The 19,491-nt window shown below is 39.3% G+C and overlaps 1 protein-coding gene across 5 annotated transcripts in view; it reads left to right on the top strand.

The window, feature by feature from the left end:
• The window catches only part of csmd3b (CUB and Sushi multiple domains 3b), a 524,461-nt gene that overhangs the window by 353,830 nt on the left and 151,140 nt on the right, over window positions 1–19,491 (top strand). For all 5 annotated transcript variants that reach the window (XM_022683312.2, XM_049475470.1, XM_022683311.2 and 2 more), the window contains 3 exons: window positions 11,615–11,784; window positions 12,335–12,491; window positions 16,738–16,929. In XM_022683312.2, coding sequence (XP_022539033.2) covers window positions 11,615–11,784; window positions 12,335–12,491; window positions 16,738–16,929 — 519 coding nt within the window. The remainder of the gene's footprint in view (window positions 1–11,614; window positions 11,785–12,334; window positions 12,492–16,737; window positions 16,930–19,491) is intronic.

Raw genomic sequence — 19,491 nt, 5'->3', positions numbered from 1 at the left:
AATAGAATTGCAAAATTAATATTTTTTAATTGAATAGCTTAATTAGCTCCAAAAGATGTCAGTGCCACCATTAAAGACATGGACAGTTTAAGTTAATGTTTGTCTATAGACCACTTTTTATTAGTACATTGTGAAAATTCCAGGTTCTCTAAAGGGCTAATTTTTACCAATCTTAATCCGTCTTCTATTCATCTGTTCCTTTAACTCCTGTAATAATGTCTCCCAGTGACACTAGATCAAAATCTGTCAGACATAATACCCATCTTTAGATTATACGCCTGTGTGTTTACATAACAAAACTTATCATTTCTTTCTCATTTTTGTCCTCATTTCTCTCTAAAACTCTAAAGTACTTCTATTCTTGCTGTTGATTTGTGCTTGATGGGAATGATAGCATTTATGTACAAGGACATTTGGATCTCTTGGGCCCTAGTGTTTAAAAGAAAAAAAAGACAAATGAAAAACAGATATTTGACAGTTAGGGTTTGAGGAGTCCATCAATTACAAGCTAATAAAGAGACCTAGTTAAAATTATCTTAGAGCTGAAATAAAATATAAAACACTAATATTTTGGAAATGTTTTTAAAACTGTTTAGCTTTTTGGAGATTGTCTATTTTCATCGTCTGCTCATGTGATAGTTATACACAGTAAATGTCTTAACTTTTTCATGCTTCTATAAGCCACACAACATCATGCGATGCTTTCTTTCATGCAACACCCCGCCTTGCCCCTTACTCCAGCAAGATAAAGCCAGCACTGGTCTAATCAGTGTAATTGGGTTCCACTGCAGTAAGGATGAACTTTGGGCCTATCACGATTATAAAATATGTCAATATTGCTGCATTTAATATTCCATCAGCTGACAGCAGGTTTTTGAAGCGATGACTTTAGTGTGGTATCAGACTCCCCAGAGGGGTTAGAGTGGCAGAGGCCTGACTCGCACTGGCATTAAGCAGTTTGCTTTTAATTTCAGGGTAAAGGGATGGCAAAAGGATTTCCATTGATTAACATCGGGCAAAAATGTCTGCACAAGCTTAATCCTGCTTTAATGCTCAGTGAAGATCAACACGACAGGCTAGAGAAGAGAATCAAACAGTCACGGATGACAAGGAGGTGAGGGTTCAGCGAAGCTGTCAAATCAGGCTTGCCATACATGTTGCTTACATATATCCTGAGTAGGTCCTATCTACCATCTGTCAAAAAGAAACAGAGAGGCAGAGAAGGAGTGAGGGGTAAAATGCCTTGTTAGAGCTGGTGTAATGGTACAGCGCGTGAACAGGAAAAGAAAAGGTCTCTCACAATGGGGATCAGGGCTGAACGTCTGTCCGACAAGGCAGCCTATCCTACATCATGCTGTGATTCCTTACCAGCTTATTCTGAATATGTACAAATCTGAGGCCTTGCCTAGGTATCAGACCATGCATTACACCAGAGCTACGCATAGCAATGCAAAGCCAGAGTTATTGTTTTCATTTTGCAGTTCATTCAATTTACTTTACATAATTATTAGAGAAAACTGCTGTGGGCTGGCCTATATTAAGCCTGATCCACTACCAACACCCTTCTCCTTTTCTGCAGTGAGACATTCTAGATGCTTTGTAATTGGACCTTTTACACAACCTCCAGCAATGAGGAGGGGTTGAAAATGTATCCAAAATAAATCCTAAATGTCTGCAGTGTTGATCTGATGTACAGTGGATGTAGAAACACATAATAGCTTTTCAGTGTCTGTGTTTCAACTAGAGTTTCAATGTAAGTAAACGGGGTTCTTCTTGGAAAATAAATGATTGAAAGCTGTCCCGAGTCACATACAGTGTCTGTAGTTGCTGTTCCTTTTTTGAGTATTAGGAATAAAATGGATCCTCACTATTCTCTGTTATTAATACTACATATATTTAAGAAACATATGCTAATAGCCAAATTATTAGATATGTTAATTACAAACTAAATTTATTCATTTATCTGTTGCTTAATTTTTTCATTGTATGTAGTAATGAGTCTTACACATATATTATAACACTTCTAGAGAGATGATTTATAACACTCTTACATGTACCAAAAGGCTAGATGACCTAAAAGACTTGGTGTAAGAATATTTAATTAGACATTAATATTGATACTGCTAGAAAGATATGAAATAGGTCTGTGTGTGTGTGTGTATTTGGGTAGGCAAGTATGAATGTGTGTGTATGTGTGTGTGTGTGTGTGTGATTACCAAGTCCCTCTTTGCACCTGCTCCCCAACACATGGATGCACGTAATCACTCACACACAGGCAAACACACAAACACATCTTTTTCCGTGGTGCTGTGAGAACAGGCGTGATGTGTTTGGAATTTAAATCATGCTGTAGAATTCAGCTACCCTGATTATCTGTCTGGGTAATTTTAACTTTTGACCCAAAAGAACTGCATTGCAGATTCATCAGATGTTGTTCCCCTTCACTTTGGTTTCTGGTAGATCAGAAGGTCATATTCCATCATAAAGCAATTTCTTCAACGCTTCGCCTGTGTTACTGTTGCATTCCAAATTGATTTGTTTTTCCCCCAAACACTCCGTTTCAAATGGGCTTGTTTCACATGTTTACAAGAGCCCTAGTAAATTCAGTATTCTCTTGTTGAAATGGCCGGTCACAAAGAGCCTTTCCATCCGATTTTAGCAATGGCTTGAGGCATTATGCTAGTTTAGTGAAGAGCAGTCCTGGCACAAAGGCTATTTTGCCAAAAAAACAAGAGGAAATGTGAGTTCGGTAATCTTTATTTATCTTCAGCCCAGCTTTAACATCCTGCCCTGCCTGAAATAACTGTTTGACTGAGGACTGCAGTAAATTTATGTGGATGTTAAACATATTACATGCACACACTACCCATGTTAATACTGTTATCCCTTTTACAAGTACTATATGTATTAGTACTAAGTGTCTTGATTACCTCAAACAGATCCTCTTGTGCTGTTTCTAAAATCTAAAGGGTTTAAAGTTGGATGTCTGAACATCAGCAAAGTAGTTTAGAAGCTAAACTAATACAGGAGAACGCGGTTAACATAAAAATGGAGTCAGTAAGACTTGCGCCAATCTATCATATATGACACAGATGTGCTAAAATGTAATTATCAGTTCTGATTAGTGTCAGTTCTATATCTGGGGTCCAACAGCAATATGGCTCCGTTCAAAAGAGCAACTTTTATTTTTTAACTTTTATGCTCTTTAGCCTATACATATTACTTCAGTCGTATGAACTATTCAGACCAATGTATATATAGGTCACGTTCAAAATTAAAAAGTGTAAATAGCTTTTTGAGTTACTACTTTCTTGAAAAATCCAGCTTAAGACCAGCCTTTTCTGGTAGCCAGTCCCAGATTAAATAAAATGATATTTGGCTCAGTCGGAAGAGCCACATTTAGCATAAAGCACTGCTAGGCCTCTTCACTGTCTGTGTTTAAAACTAGTCTAAAAACTCAATTTTATTCCTTGGCTTTTCACCTAAAAGGAGCTGACTACCTTGGTCATGATGGTTATGCTATGCCGTTGTACAAGCTTAGTCATTCTGCTCAATAGCTAAACAGGTCACCAGGTTTAACCCGCTTGAAATGGCTAGGCTGGTTTTTTTTTCTGAAATAAAGAACCTGTACTTGTGATCCAGTACATTGTTATATAAGTACTTATAAGTGATGAGTTAGTGCCATTCACAAACTATTAAGCCACTTTAATAAACAATTAAATAATTAAACTATAGTTTTCATAATTCACTGTAGCATTACATTTTAGGACTGAAATCCACTTTTACTTCCATTAGTGACAGCCCCATCCATCTCCACATATGCGTGCTGCTCCTAAGTGAACTAGCTAGAGTGACTAGTGCCTCCCTTTGGCTCAGAGTTGGCATCCAAACCAATGGCGGAAGAAGAAGTATATAGAACATTTTGAAAAATTAAATTAAGGTCTTGCATCTTTTATGATAGTGACATGATGATGAATTGAGTAAACCATGCTTACAGTAAGTGATGAAGCTGATATTGGAATGTCTTCACTCTTCTGGTATTCCAGAGGCAGTTTGCTTGTAAATAAATGCGTGGTAGTGTGCAGTGTAGTCAGGTGCTTCAACGTCAGTGTATAAAGTATGATTCTGCTGCATGTATGCAGTAAATTATATTAAATGAGTGCAAGTGGCATTTTTATTATTTTTTTTTTTAACACTTCACAGAACTAAAACCAATACTAAAGAGAGAACATCAGTCCAGAACCATCAGTTCAGAATGTAAATCAGAATAGTCAGACAAAACCCTCGTCTGTCATTTCATTAACCCAATTTGATTGCATTTCTTAAAGGCCGGCGGAGCCATTTGTTTTATTCAAGCCGCAACACAGTGAAACACAGTGAAATGATAGCAATAACAGACTACAGATTACAGTACTGCCTTCAGGGCCAAGAAAATGGAAAATCAGAAATAACCATATTTAATATTGTTAACATCATGTTTCATTTTTCCCTCACCGTCGACTGTTGTTTACTTTGTTTACACATTCATCCACAGTGTATGTTAAAAAAAAGGAGAGAGAGAGTGAGAAAAGCCACCATTAGAGCAATGCTACATCTCACTGCAGCTTTCAGACAGACTGAACACATCTGCCAGAACCAGACACCACAATACAGACAGACAATGTGCGTTCACCTATAGCACTGTCTGATAGCAGCAGATGTTTTTTTCTGACTTTGCTTCCAAAAAAAAATCCTTTGCCAATTGAGGAGCATGCTGAGGCATTGATGAGGAGACGGGGAAAATCGCTTCAGTCAGCATATGGGACGCGTTCTTTGTTCCCAACAAATGACGTTCTAGAGCGAAGAAAAGTAAAGCTGTTTGTCCTTGGCCGGACCAATTCTTATCAGATCGGCCTTTCATGCCACCAAGTGACTGGATTAATGAAATCTGTTCTCCACATAAAAAGAGTAGCTCACTCCACAGAGCGCAAAGGAAAGCTTTCTAATATCTGTAGAGCTGGGACTGATTAATAACCCTCCATAAAATTATAGCTCACTTATGGTATCATAAAACCTTTACCTAGGATTAAAAGTCTGTAGCTGTTAATTGTCCGAAGCTGTTTCATATTTAATCCTATTTTGTATCAGCACTAGCCAGATATGCAAATCACCTAGCATAGAATTGAGTATGGACTGATTATTTATTGTATGTTGGGTCGTGCATTGTGCGGAAAGCACAATAATGCGAAATGTCATTTCATGCATTAATAAATACAAGGCATCCAAACCCTGAGCAGTTCAATAGTTCACAGTGGGGACCTTGCCAGGTCATTTATTCACAAACATTAGGCTGCAAACATGGCAGACACCAGAGATTAAAGCCCATAATGATGGCACCTTGGAGACTCATGGCAGAGGCAGACCTCATCTCTCTCCCTTTTTCTGGCTGAGGCAGGACTCTTTCTCGCCCAGTCTTTTCTGCCATGCTTGACGGATTCCTCTAATGGCTGAGAGGTTTGTGCAGGTATCACAGTCTCTCCAGCTCCCACCAGCTCACTGCTGGGCCACTCAGCCCTCCCAAGCTACACGCCCACTGCTCACTCACTCGTATCCAGTGTTCTTAAACAGACTATGTGGCCCCACTCATGCTCACTGTTACAGTGAAGAATGTAAATTGGGCTCTTAACCCTGTCTTACCTAACATATTGTATGTGTGGTACATTCAGAGACTTTGCTGAAGGCCTCTTTAACTCATTTTAATCTGCCTCCAGAGAAGTGTGAACACACACAGTCCTACACTGTCCATTGTAAAATCGATTAGCATGTGGATCAAGAACATTCTGGGTGTTGCTAAGCTCTATACCATTATTTAAAAGAAGCGTAAGGTCTGCCTTTATTGTTGGGTGCATTGAATGTTTTGTTCTGAATGTAGATCAGCACAGGCTTGATATTGATTTGTTTCATTGTAGGGGTACAATGCATGGCAACATTGATTAAAATTGTACTCTGCATAATTTGTATAATGGGTTGGTATAAGTGGTCTCCAGCCCTGGTCTTTTTAAACACAAAATAATGTCTGTAATTATGTGTTTGTGGTGCATACTGTGTCTGTCCTCAGCTGGGCTTTGGATTCCACTACTGCTACAGTTGATGGCAGGATGTCATTTCAAAAGGCATGCCCCTACTCCTGCCTAATATCACTTAAATTAATGCTGTTAAAATAATAATAAACAATACTGACAGCAGAAAGTTTAAAAGCAGTGGCCTCCACGTTAAACCTTTGTAAATAAATAATGTAAAGCTAAAAGAGCTGCTCTTGAACATCAAGTCTTTCTTGTTTGGGTGATTTAGAGGTTCTCCCTCGCAGCATGGAGATCTTTATCCATTAGTTTCATATTAGCATGATTAGATGCTTCCACAGATGGCTTGTGGAGTTTATGGTGCTACCTGCTATGCTGCTTATGCTCACAATCAGAGTTGCTCAGTCAGCACACACACATACACACACACACACACACACACAGCCAAATAATGTACAATGTAATATAAAAGCTTAATCTTAACATTGTTCTCTTACATGGAGAGCTCTCAGGCTTTTTTGCAGCAGGAGTTTCTTTCTACAAAATGCAAAATAAAATCCATGGACCCCCACAGATGTATTTTATAAACAGAATCTGTTTAAATATCAGATGTCTTATAATTGAAAATATGTGCAATTGACAGGATTGCAGGCTTGTCTTTAGTGACATGTGGCTTTTAGCTGTAATCACTGCCCTAAGCCGCTAACAGTATCCAGAGATCGAACAGTAACTTATTTTGTGTTTCTGCTATAATCAAGCTGCTCTGTAAGCAGATGTAGATTGAACATTATGGCCTTTTCTGCTAGATTACAGTTTGATCTAATGGCACTGTTTTACTAAAACCAGACTCAATGTAGTTCATATTGTACTGGAAATGTAGTTGAGCAGAAAAAAATGCAGACCAGTGTAGTTCCCCAGACCCCTTGTTTAGAGACATTTTACTACTCATAATGCACCATATGCATTAAGTAATCATGAAATTCATATGAAATTAGTAACTTTAATATAAAGTAATTACATGAATGTAACCAGAGTGGCTGTCTAAATTACATTGTAAATCACTGTAAATGGTCACATTTCATTGCCACACACACACACACACACAGAAAATCTCTTAAACGACTGCACTTTGTAAATTCTAGAGGTCAATGTTTGTGGGGATTAATTGTTAATAGCTTTATCTAAACCTAATTCATCTGTCTTGTTTATAATTAGTTCTCACTCCAAGACAGAGTAGCGGAAATACAAGGATTTAACACAACATTTGCAACAAGATAAATTTAATTGAAAAGAAATCTTAGACTTACAACTTAGACTCCAGTCTGAATGTATTCAGAGGTATTAATTAGAAAGGAGTTGTAGATTGTATTTCAGATTACTTGATATCAGACTTGCTACTGCGAAGTAATACATAAAACACACTAAATATTAGAAAATAGTTCTTACTTAATATAATATTTTGCATTCTTAATTTTATGTGGGAATTAGTTGACTTAATCCATATTTGATTAAAAACGAGTCATTAATCCAGAGGTGACAAACCTGACCTGGAAGAGTTCTTGTTTATTCAGTTTCTCAAACAGTGTATGATATGAGCTGGTGCTTAGCTAAAATGAAAACCTGAAGCCACACTGGCCCTTTGTGGATAATACTAGACACCCCTGCCTCAATCTCAGAGCATACAATTAGATCAGGAAACCTAGACTCCATCAACATGTGCTGACTAAATTTATTACTAAAATTGTAATATAATATATTCTCATAGATGTCACATTTTAACATGATTAAAAAAAATAAAGATTGGTACGCTATCTAATGGTGCATATTATCAGTAAAATAATGTATCAGTATTTCCTAACTGATTAAATTTATTATTATTGAATATTCATGGATTTTTAAAATGAGAAGAATGAGATTTAAATCTTAAGTTTAAAATGGAAACTGATATTAAAAATAGAGATGTATCTGTTTTGTGTGTTTATGTTAAAGATTTAATATCTATTTATAAGTGATTCCTGAGCAAAACTGTGTGCAGTCTGATGACTCTCTTCAAGCACTGGGTTGAGTTTGAGCTGCCTGTCAGATTAGATGTGAAAAGTCTAAGACTGGAGAGCATCAGGGGGTGTACCACTCTGGAAAAGAAAGAGGGACAGGCTGAGATTATTTCTGACGTGGCGTGCAGGGGGAGCAGCCATAAACCAAAGTGCTCGACTCCATTCCAGCCCCACTCCCCTGCCTATTCTCCAGATACCCACACATTTTAACCCCCCAACTGAGAAGGGAAGCAAACACACACTGTACAGCTTAGGCTTGTATCTCCTCTAGGGCTGTGACGATAATTTTATTACCGCAATACCGCGGTTATGGGACGTCACCGCGGTGATGAGCTCATTACCGTCATTACCGCATTTTTTTATGGCTGTCAAATCTGATTGACTGCGTTTTGAGCAGTAGTAAAATGCTCCATATAAGCACAACTGTGGTGAATTCAGTATTAATATGTCAAGTGTAAGTCCTACACTATAGGGCTGTGCAATATATCAAATATATTTTGATCGCGATAGATATTGGTGTCAAACGATCTCAAAATTCATAATATCGAATATAAAAATTTTGGTCATTTATCTGTGCTGCCGCTGCACTGGCGCGGCAGCGAATGGGTTAAGCAAAACGCGGTGCGTGGTACTCATTGAGGTCAGAACAGCTCTGGAGTCTCCTGCTCACTTCGTCTCCATTGAGGCTGCTGAAGAGAGTGAAGATTAGCAGCACTAATATTGGCTCGGAAATGGAAGCTACAGGGCAGGCTCAGTAAGTTGAGAAAAAAGGAAGAAAAAGACTCAGAACAGAAGAGAATCATCTGCAAGATTTGCCGGAAAGTGGTGTCTGCACCTCTCGCCAACACATCAAACTAATTCACCCACCTCAAGGTAAACCATAGAGCCATGTAAGGTGTTCCGTGGTCACATTTTGAGAAAGTAAAATATATTAATTCATTGTCTGGCTGCTGGCTGTTCTGCGTGAGCTCCGCGGAGAACGCGCGGCATTGCGCCTTAGTCTTGGTAAAAATAGTAAGGTTGGTTGAAGTGTAGTTCAAACAGCAAAGCAATGATATAAAACTATAACCACCATCTTTACTGAAATGTTGTTATCTGACCAAGTCTGAGGTAAAATGCGCTGCGCCTTGTCTCTTTCACAGCACGCGGAACTGAGTTCAGAACCGCTACAAATATAACCATATAAAACTCAGTTCAGATAAATAAACTTCAGATGAGTAAGGACACGTAAAGTGAAACAAAAATTGTCAAACATAAAGGACAGGTTTCTATTATTTTAAAATGGAACTAATGTCTTTTTTTTGGTCGGTTGTCTCTTGCGAGCCGATTTCTTAACGTCACGACATTTTAATCAACATATTATATGACGCGGGTCCCGTCAGGATATCTTGCGGCACAGACAGAACTGAATTGTTATTGGCGGGAACAGGAGTTTAATCAATCCAGAGGATGTGGGAGCACATAATAAATAGTTAAGAAAATTGTAATAATCACGCAGTGATTCTCATGCACGCAACAAAAAAACCCTAAGCACAAAAAAGGAGCGGAGAATGGACCGACACGCGCACACACACACCGATTTTTTTTTGTAATGTGGTAAGAAACGTGACCGCACTATTCAGTGCGGTTTTAATAAATATTTTTTTTTATTTTAAGCACTAAATGTAATTTATTAAATTTATTTAGGACCGCGGGGCAGGTGCGGCAAAACTGTGTATGTGGCGGGCTGATGCGGGATTAAAAGAAGGATTTTTTTTGCGGAACGGTAACGGGACAAAAAAGAAATGATGTCTGAATTAATTTCCTCCAATCGAATATAATTTAACAGGGTTTAAGAATATAAAATAATTTATAAACAAACGAAATATTTAATATTGAGCTAATAGCCCAAGTGCAAAAATACAAAATCTGTAATACTCTGCACTGCACAATTCAAACGAAATAGCCGTAACGCAGCTGCGCTCCTGCCCTGCGATGCAGCCGAAGCCTGGTGTGAGGCAGCAGAAATTCTGGGGTGAAAACTACATAACTACACAACATAAGGAGACATAATGCACTCCAAATATTCAGGAGGGAAGTGAAATAAATGATACTGTACAGATATAATCTGTATCTAGTAGATATTTAATGAGAAATAAGAAGAGTGTGAATAAAAAAAAAACAGACGCATATCACAGACTTCTTGAGCCTTGAGCCCGAACGGCCCGAGGAAAGGGGTGAGAAATATATTTTTTTCGGGGCCGGGGGTCAGTGGAACATTTTGCTGTGGATTAATTCGTCTTTTTTTTTTAAACGAATATTAGAATATTCGCTACCAATTACTGCCGAATATCCTGAGCTCAAAACCGCTATTCGGGCCAGCCCTAAAATAGATCTATGGATGGAGAAGGGGGAGGCGGACAAGCTCCTCCTTCAAAAAGTCTGCTCGGAAAAAGACAGGTTAGCTGTACAATGACGAATTATACAGGCAGCATATGTTCACTTGTTATGCTGTATTTATGGTTTATGTAGAGGTTGTATGTAGGCTGTATGGTTTGAAGAATAAAGATTTGTTACCAATAAATTTGTGGTGTTTTTTTTTTTTTTTTGGGGGGGGGGGTGTTTTGGGGTCTCGCGGTTAACCGCAATATCGCGCTGATGCGTTAGTTTTTTACCGCGGTTATAAAAAATCAATACCGCCCCAGCCCTAATCTCCTCTACACTTTATCTGGGGGATAGACTGAGTTATTCAAATTGCATTCAGCAGGCTGGTCGGAGCACCGAGTCCACAGGGTCGCGCGCAATGCTCTAAACAAGAGCTTCTTTTCTTTGCTGCCAAAATGAAAGTGAGCGGAAGGGCAGAGAGAGTGAAAGAGAGAGAGAGTGGAGCTCAGTTCAAATTCATATCATGTCTTAGGCCGGCTCTGGGAGGGGAGTGTGTATAGGTAATTTACTAAATGGAGGCAGTAACAGCAGTGATTTATTCAAAATATGACACTGGTAATATCGTCATAACATGGCACAGTGTAGAGGGAAACGGCGCAGGGGCATTAAATAAATCAGCCTGGCTGTGCCGCTTTATGTGCCTCCCCGCTCCCCTGCCACGATGCATGATGGGTATTAATACATCTGTTTTTACTGTCTGTTGTTCCATTAACTCTACCTTTGACTGTAATTGTTCACTGTCAGACCAGCATACTGCCGGATGATGCGGAATTTTGAATTCGAACGCCGGCACTTTGCTCAGCCGACACCGCTTTTCAGATTCACCATCGCTGCACATTTTGCCTTGTCGACATCAATCTGCCTGAAAGTGACAGACTCCCATAACAAGCTTTTGCTATCACCAAATGTCCATGTGGTGTACTTAGGAGCTTGCCCGTAGCTCTATAGGATGGAATGTGACGTATGTAATTGTAGCAATATAGAATATCTTGATATAATGATGGTAGCTGGCAGTTCGATTACTGCGATACTGCACCTCCCCCCCATGTTCTCCATGTTTTTATTCCTCATCTCTAGCTGAGTGTGGCTCATCTGTCTTTCACAATGAGGGGATACTGCTGTCACCAAATTATCCCATGAACTACGACAACAACCACGAGTGCATCTACAGCATCCAGGTGCAGGCTGGGAAAGGAATCAACATATCTGCTCGAACCTTCCATCTGGCCCAGGGGGATATCTTGAAGGTAATTTCATTTTCTTTGCACAGTTATTGGCCAGGAAAAGCGATTATATGAGGATTCTCTACAGTCATAGCATTAGCATACATAATGCGCCCGTGTTTGTGTTTGCGTTCCAAGAAATTTGCTTTACATTTTTATTGTCTGCTCCCCCGAAATTGGCATTGGATAGCTGAAACAACCTCGAGAGACACTTACATTTTAATCGCCTCTCATTGTATATCAGCACAGCAGCAGAGATGGTCAAAGTGAATTTCCCTGAATAAACCTGTTTGTTGTTGAATTGCAGGGCTTATGTAGCATGATCAAAGAAACCCACTCATTCATCGTTTGTTTTTCTGAGATGTGCTGCAGTTCTCTGGATTAAACCTATATTTGGACTTCACTTTATGATTAATGCTGATTCTCTCTGTCCACCGAAGCAGTGCATTACGTTTTCACAGGACCAAATCTATTCAGAGCAGATTCCATTCTGTTTTTCCTGATCCCCCTTTGTTGTCTCACTTTGCTTTTCCTCACTTTTTCAGTTATTTTTGTGCTGTGTTGTTCTTCACAGATCTATGATGGGAAAGACAACACTGCCCACGTACTGGGAGCCTTCACAGGTTCGGCCATGCTGGGCCTGACCCTCATCAGCACTTCCAACCATCTGTGGCTGGAGTTCTTCTCTGATGCTGAAGCTACGGGAGAGGGCTTCAAGCTGGTCTACTCCAGTAAGTCCTTTACCTAGTATTGCATCATACAGCACCCATCGTAAATTCAATCAGCTCCATCTATGTTTTTAAATAAGTAGAAGCGTTTATGCTTACTGATTAATTTGAACATTTGTAGGAATATTAATACTCCTTCACTACAGCATTAAAATAGCACAGCAAAGCACAGCATATATACACTGACATGCCAAAGGTCATTAAATTATTTGAAATAATCCTGAAGTATTAGGGCTTGGGAAAATCTGTCTTGTGAGTGAGGTTAAACAGATCTCAACAAGATTTTTAAGACCCAGTGTCAGACTGTTTAATGACATTCTATTAAAAGATTGATGTACCATGATGGTACATCATATGACATATTTAGCCTGACAATGGAGGAGGGGAAAACAGGGGGTATTTGTACAGGGAGAGTCATTTCAAAAGCTGTGTCAGTCGGAATGTCGAAATGTCATGTGATCTGGCATGTCCGGGAGGTTAGGCGCAGGTGCATATTGGAAAATGTAGTCTTTGGCATGTGAACTAGAGTCCGTGGCAGGCAGACAGACGACATCAGGACTGACTCGTCAGGACTGAAATCACTCAAACCATACCTCATCACCACTTTTTGTACAATGAGTCATATGCATAACATATGCATAAACATGATAACTATACAATTCCAGGTACTGGGATTACAACCGAAAAATTGAGATGAAATTCAATGGAAGAAAGTTGTTGTGTAAAGTGCTAATGAGACCAGACCTGGGAGGCAGTGGGAGCATGACACATAACATGAACATGCTGGAACAGGGTGTTAATTGGTGCAGGTTGTTTTCATGGTTCAGTGATCAAACCATGCCGTTGCTTCAGATATTGTAATTACTAGAATGCCTGTTCCCCACACATTGTCACATGTTTGTGTTGTTATATTTCAACATTTTAAACTCTTTAACTAAAAATACAGAACCAATACTGCTGTAACCATGTGAATTGGACATTTAATGAAACAGAATTCAGGCAGTGTGAATTGCATGCATATTTGCTTGTTCTTATAAAAATAAATGTCCAATTCCATAGGGTATACCACAGAGCAAGTTATAAAAGCTGCACTTATTTGCTCAGGTTAGCCAAACAGTTCTTTCCAGGCTCATTGTGTTCCGCTAACAAGATCCAGCTGAGATCAGCTCCCACTCACTCAAACCCGGCTTCAGGAGTCAAGGCCTATACTCCTGCATTAGATATTTTGGAAGCCCAGAAAGGTCGGGTGCATACACAGCATTAAATCTGCTATAAAATAACTAAACGATGACACCAATTATTATTTATATTAATCACATATCTTTCCTTTACTATATATTATATATATGCTTTTTAAAATATATCTGTGTCAATAAATTATAAGTATAAATGAAAATTAAAAAGAAGAACATTATAATTCATGGATAAATAAAGCAGTGTCGAGTATAAAGTTAAAAATAAAATGTAGTGTACTTATTTGATACAAAAATAAATATTCGTCTCACATGCTGAATGTGAAAATATTATAATAAGAAATGAGGTAATAAGAAAATTTAATTCTGCGCATAATAAAGTATGAGTCAGTGTCTCTTATAGCTGTACTGTAATTAAAACTTATCCCTCAGTGCTTCATTTACTGTAGTTCAGACTGTGTGAACTGCCAAATAAAAACATTACTGTTTACTTGAACTAGGCCAGAAAATGCACAGTGTGAGGGCCAGGAATTACACTTACGTTTTTCACAAGCAATAGTAACCAATATTTTAATGGTAAATAATTATTCAACAGTCCACAGACCTCTGATTCATTATTTAGGTATTTTCTGATCCATACATACATCTGATCTAATTTAGTTATTAATGCAAATAACTGTGCTTGTGCTGTCTGCAGCAGTATAGTGGACAGTGGACTATGGCTGGATATTGTTCACCTGAACCCCACCACATCATCGCCAGCCATCGTCCCCGAACGCAACACAAAAAAGGCCTCTCATATCTGCTGAGCATATATTTATTTGACTACTGTATACCTAAGATAATTATGGTGGGGAAACTGGGTGAGTTGATTCAAAATGTCAGAATAAAGGCGATTCCCTGGAGTCTCTTGAGTTGCCTTAATTAATTTGCTAGTGTATCTTGAATAAATGCCAACACATACAAACAGGTAATGTGAGGCACACAGGTTTCACAGAAAATAATGTCTTAAATATCCTTCTGTATCTCAAGCTGGGGAGGAAACGGGGCATACATTTGCAGTAGGAACAGCCCTGGCAGTATTAGTAACATTTTGACCCTTCTTTTTCGTGGACAGCATGCAATTCACACAAAGCCTCCACACAGGAAAGTTACAGAAAGCATGAGGGCACTTGAAACACATGAAGCATTAGCCAGCTCAGAGGGATTATGAATGAGTGGACTGGGAGAACAGGCTGCTCTCTTCACTGACCTTGCCTTCGTCCGCACAAAGGCAGTTGAGCAAGCATCCGGTCCGCGTTTGGCTGGGTTTAATACTATTGTGTCCACCGTGTGGGATTCGGCAGGGTTTTAGTTCCAGTGGGGGAGAAGGCATTAACCTGCTGGTGAGCTATCTCATTTAAAATCGACTAAATCCCTGTCTGTCTGCGATTCCATTCCACCTGCAGGATTAGCCATTTGAGTGCATAATAAAGGTCAGAGAAAGCTGCGAGAAGGTGAGGCCACCACCGCTCACCCAGAAGCTGTAATTTAGCCACCAAATGAGGACAAGGGGCTGAATGAAAATGGATTAAAATGGCTTCTTTTATGTTGTCGAGTCTTTTGTGCCACCTGGAAAAATGCCATGAGGCAGTGACCTGTAATCAACTCGTAATCAAGGCTAGGTGGCAGAAAGCAGTGGTTTAGACTTCTGTGAGAAGCAGAGGCTGTCATGGCTGGCCATACTCAACATGCAGCATAATAGCTATAGACTGGTGGTGGTGACTTTGAAGAGGTCTGCTCTTATGCGCAGTCATTTAAGTGATACCTGGCTGCTACATTGTTACATAATGCCTGTGTGTCACAGTGTGAGACTTTATTTTCCAAAAGAAGCCTCCAAAAGATGAGTAAATAAGAATCATTAGCGAGGAGTGATTGTTGGGATTTTTAAAAGTAAAACAAAACTGATTGTGCTGTGGCTGATTTTCCTGCCATTTGCACTGTGGTGCCACAGTGAGAGTACCAACAAGAGTAATGATTATTGAAGTTAATAGCAAGTGCTGCACAGCAAGTGGGCCTGCGCCGTTCTGGATGCAGTTCCATTAACCAAGCACTTAATCTTAATTGTTCTGCCTGCTTAGCAAGGGATTGTCCCTGCCTGCACAACACAGTGAGATTCTAACACAAACTCTCGCCCATAATGATCGCCCTAATGACTGACTTCAGCTGACGTCATACTACATGCTGACAAATTTTATTGGTCGCTGTGATACATGCCTAAATCTGAGGATAATAGTTCTGAACTCTTGTCTGGACAGGTCACCCATTAGTGTAATAGATTTTTTCCTAAATGCTGTATTTGGGTAGTATATTTTTCAGCAAATTTAATAGCAAATGCACTTATTTTTGAGCAGACTACACTACTGCAAATGTAAAGGCAGGTTAACTTAAATTAATAATGTGATGTTTTGGTGTTAACCCAACTTCCTACTAAGCCAAAAGTCCTTCTAAGTTATGTATCCAAATTTGCTCAACAATACATAAGAGTATAGGCCTTATATAAGACCTAGTATTGTGTAAACTCTCTGTATCACATGTTTTTGGGAGGTTTTTGAGAATAAAGCTCCTTGCTGGGATTTGATCTTGTGTTTTCACGTTTGAAGAACAGCAGGTGGACCTTTGTGCCATTCTAGGACTTCTTGCTTGGAAACAGAAATGTACATGGCTTCATGGCTTTGGAGTGGCACAACAGTCTAACTACCAGGAAGGAGGTGGTCAATCCCATCATCACCACAGCCATAAAGTGTTTAGCAAATATTAAATAATAACTCTAAATAATTTTAGAGTTTTAAAAGCAATAGATTTCCTCAAGATTCCTCAAGAAGTTAACTCTGTACTGTGTGCGTTTTCAAGCTCAAGGACCCTCAGACAGTCCAGATTTTTAGAGTTTCAACCCAGACTGCAATATATTGATGATGGTGTTTATGATGTTTATAAGTCTTCATATAGAGCTTAGAGAATTTATAATTGTGAGCTGTATAATCGTTCAGGGTTTAACTTTATAATTGTCTCTTCAGGTTTTGAGCTCTCTCACTGTGAGGATCCTGGTGTGCCCCAGTTTGGCTTCAAGGTGAATGACCAGGGACACTTCTCTGGCAGCACCATCACCTACAAGTGCAACCCCGGATACACCCTGCACGGCAGCAGTGTGCTCAAATGCATGACTGGAGAGAGGCGTGCCTGGGACAACCCTCTGCCATCCTGTATCGGTAAGCTCCAGCCACCAATTATGCAGGACGTATACTTGTGCTGTAAAGCACCAAAGCAACAGTATGCATGGGATGGTTTTTAGTTGTTGGCTTAAATAACAGTAGCTCCTACATATTAAAATGCTCAGGAATAGCCGCAAGGACAGAAGCACATTGACTTAATTAACTAAAGCATTTAATTAAACACAATAAAATGTATTTAAATGAAAATATAAAACAGCAGATTTTCTGAATATAACCTCAGGTGTTATTTTATTAAATTGATTTATTACTGTTAATGTTTTTGGACACTACTTGTAGTGAATGTATTCTGCTAATTTTAAGCTACACCCCATGCTGATGTACGGATGTGCAAATGGAAAATATGATAGTACTCTTTCAGACAGTAAAAAGTATGATTTACACACCTGTTTAATGTCAGGTGTGGGCTAGGTTTAAAGCCCCCAGGATTATCTTGTGGTGCAATGGAACTGTTCTCTGGAATGATGGAGCTTCATCCATAGATGATTTTGGAAGTTGGGGATGAAGTGGAGTGATGATCATCAAACATGCTGACTTCATGAAAGGTCTTGTTGCTGAATGCAGTCAAATCTACACAGCAACGCTCTAAAAGGGAAAAAAAACCTTAGATAGTCCAGAGACAGTTGCTCCAACAAAAACAGGAGAAAAACTGTATATACAGTATTGTGCAAAGTTTAGGCACCTGTAGGAATTTCAGTAAAAAAAAAAAAAAAAGCTTCTTATCTGGGCAGTAAGTGTTTATTAGCTCAGTAAAACTCCACCATTACAATACATACAAACATATTTACGATAAGCAGAGCTTTTACAGCCATGTTTTCCTTAAAACATATCCTAATCTCTCCTCATCTGAGGTTAATAGAGTTATTTCTAGTTAATCATATCAACACCTGATTTGGTAAATCAGGGGAGCTGCTGACGGAACTGAACATAATATACACATGCTGGCTGAGAGCATCCAGGAGAAATCTGGAACTACACTTTGTTCTTCATCTTGGCTCACAGGATATAACGTACTTAGTTGAACATGAGAATTCTTTGTTATGTTTTACTGTATGTATGTTTATTTGCATCTGTTCAAATGTGGTGCTTTTTCAGGTAAAAACACTCATATTGCTGAGATAAATTGATTAGTGTAATTTGCTTTGGTGTCTAAAACTTTTGCACAGTACTGTACATACACATATAGAAGCAGTTCTAAAACTCTTATACTCAATATTAGGCCTCAGACAGTCCATTGCCCTAGTTTCACCCACCAAGGTCCATTTTCAGGCCCACCTATTCATTGTAATTAACAACGCTGCAGTATTAGCCCAACAACAACCCTCAGCTCGACTCAGCCCTCTGGTATTCTACAAATGAAGCACCACACTGCAGCTCAAACAGCTTCTAATCCAAATAGTTTAATTCTGTATCATGTCCTTTTTATAGAACTTTATTTTAAATTCGCAGGGCTTTGCATTTCTTAGGTGAATATAAATGGACAGTGTTAGAGGAATTACCAATCGTGGTCCCACCCCAGGTTCAATACAGGGCTTCGTGTTAGACATTTCAAATTGTTAAGCACTGTCTGAATGCAGCGCTGGGGCTGAAATGGGGCCTCAAGTGAGCAGCGGAAGCGTTTCCTCACCGCACCAGGCACACAGGGGTTGAGACAGAGCAGCGTGCAGCTATTACTTCCTTCATTTTCCTGATTGATGGTAATTAGGAGGAATTGGCCTCGGAAGAGTCAGATATTGGTATGCCCACTGACCCACGATCAGATTTGCTCAGTGTTAGATTTGGTTTTAATGAGGAACGATTAGCCGCAAAGCTCTCGTCCGAATCCCTTCCCTAGGCCATTTTGTAGCTGTACCCGCGACAGCACACAGACTCTTCTGATTGGCCCACAATGTTCTAGTTAAAATGGGACAGAACCAGCGTAATGTTTGTTCCTACTTGTGTTAATGAAATACAGTGTTTCCGCCTCCAAATGCACGGTGCACTGGACCAACCTTGATGTTTCAGACTAATATCGTGAGAGATTTATCTAACAGCATTAAAAATAGATGCTTAATAATGTGGGGGGCTACTTTATTTCCTTAGACTTTGGAAAAATGCGGGTCATTTTGTGTGACCTTTTGCAAAGAGGTGGGGGGACTTATCATTCTCTCTCCACCTTTCTTTATTGCAGATAAAATATTTAATATTTTTTTTCCGTCCACATCCACTGGTGTGAGGTGTAGAAGAAAGAATGAGTATGTCTCTAAATCACACTTTTTCTATGAAGGAGTATGAAAGGAAAAAATGCACACTGGAACATTTTACAAATGGAGTGAAGTGGGTTAAGGAGGTAGATCACACTAGATCACCGGTCACACATCAGTCGGCATCTCCGCCCTAACACAGCTCATACTGTCATGCTGTGATAATTGAGTTGGGAAAACAAGGAATCTGAAACTGAAATCTCCATCAGCTCTCCAGCCCATTGCTGGGATTTTCAACGCCTCTGAGTGGCCAATCAGGGGTGATTGAGTGCTCGTGAACGCTCGCTGACGTGTGATT

The sequence above is a fragment of the Astyanax mexicanus genome, chromosome 3 (genome assembly GCF_023375975.1).
Source record: "Astyanax mexicanus isolate ESR-SI-001 chromosome 3, AstMex3_surface, whole genome shotgun sequence".
Lineage (NCBI taxonomy): Eukaryota > Metazoa > Chordata > Actinopteri > Characiformes > Acestrorhamphidae > Astyanax > Astyanax mexicanus.
Note: the sequence above shows the minus strand (reverse complement) of the source record. Positions and strands in the feature narration are given on the sequence as shown.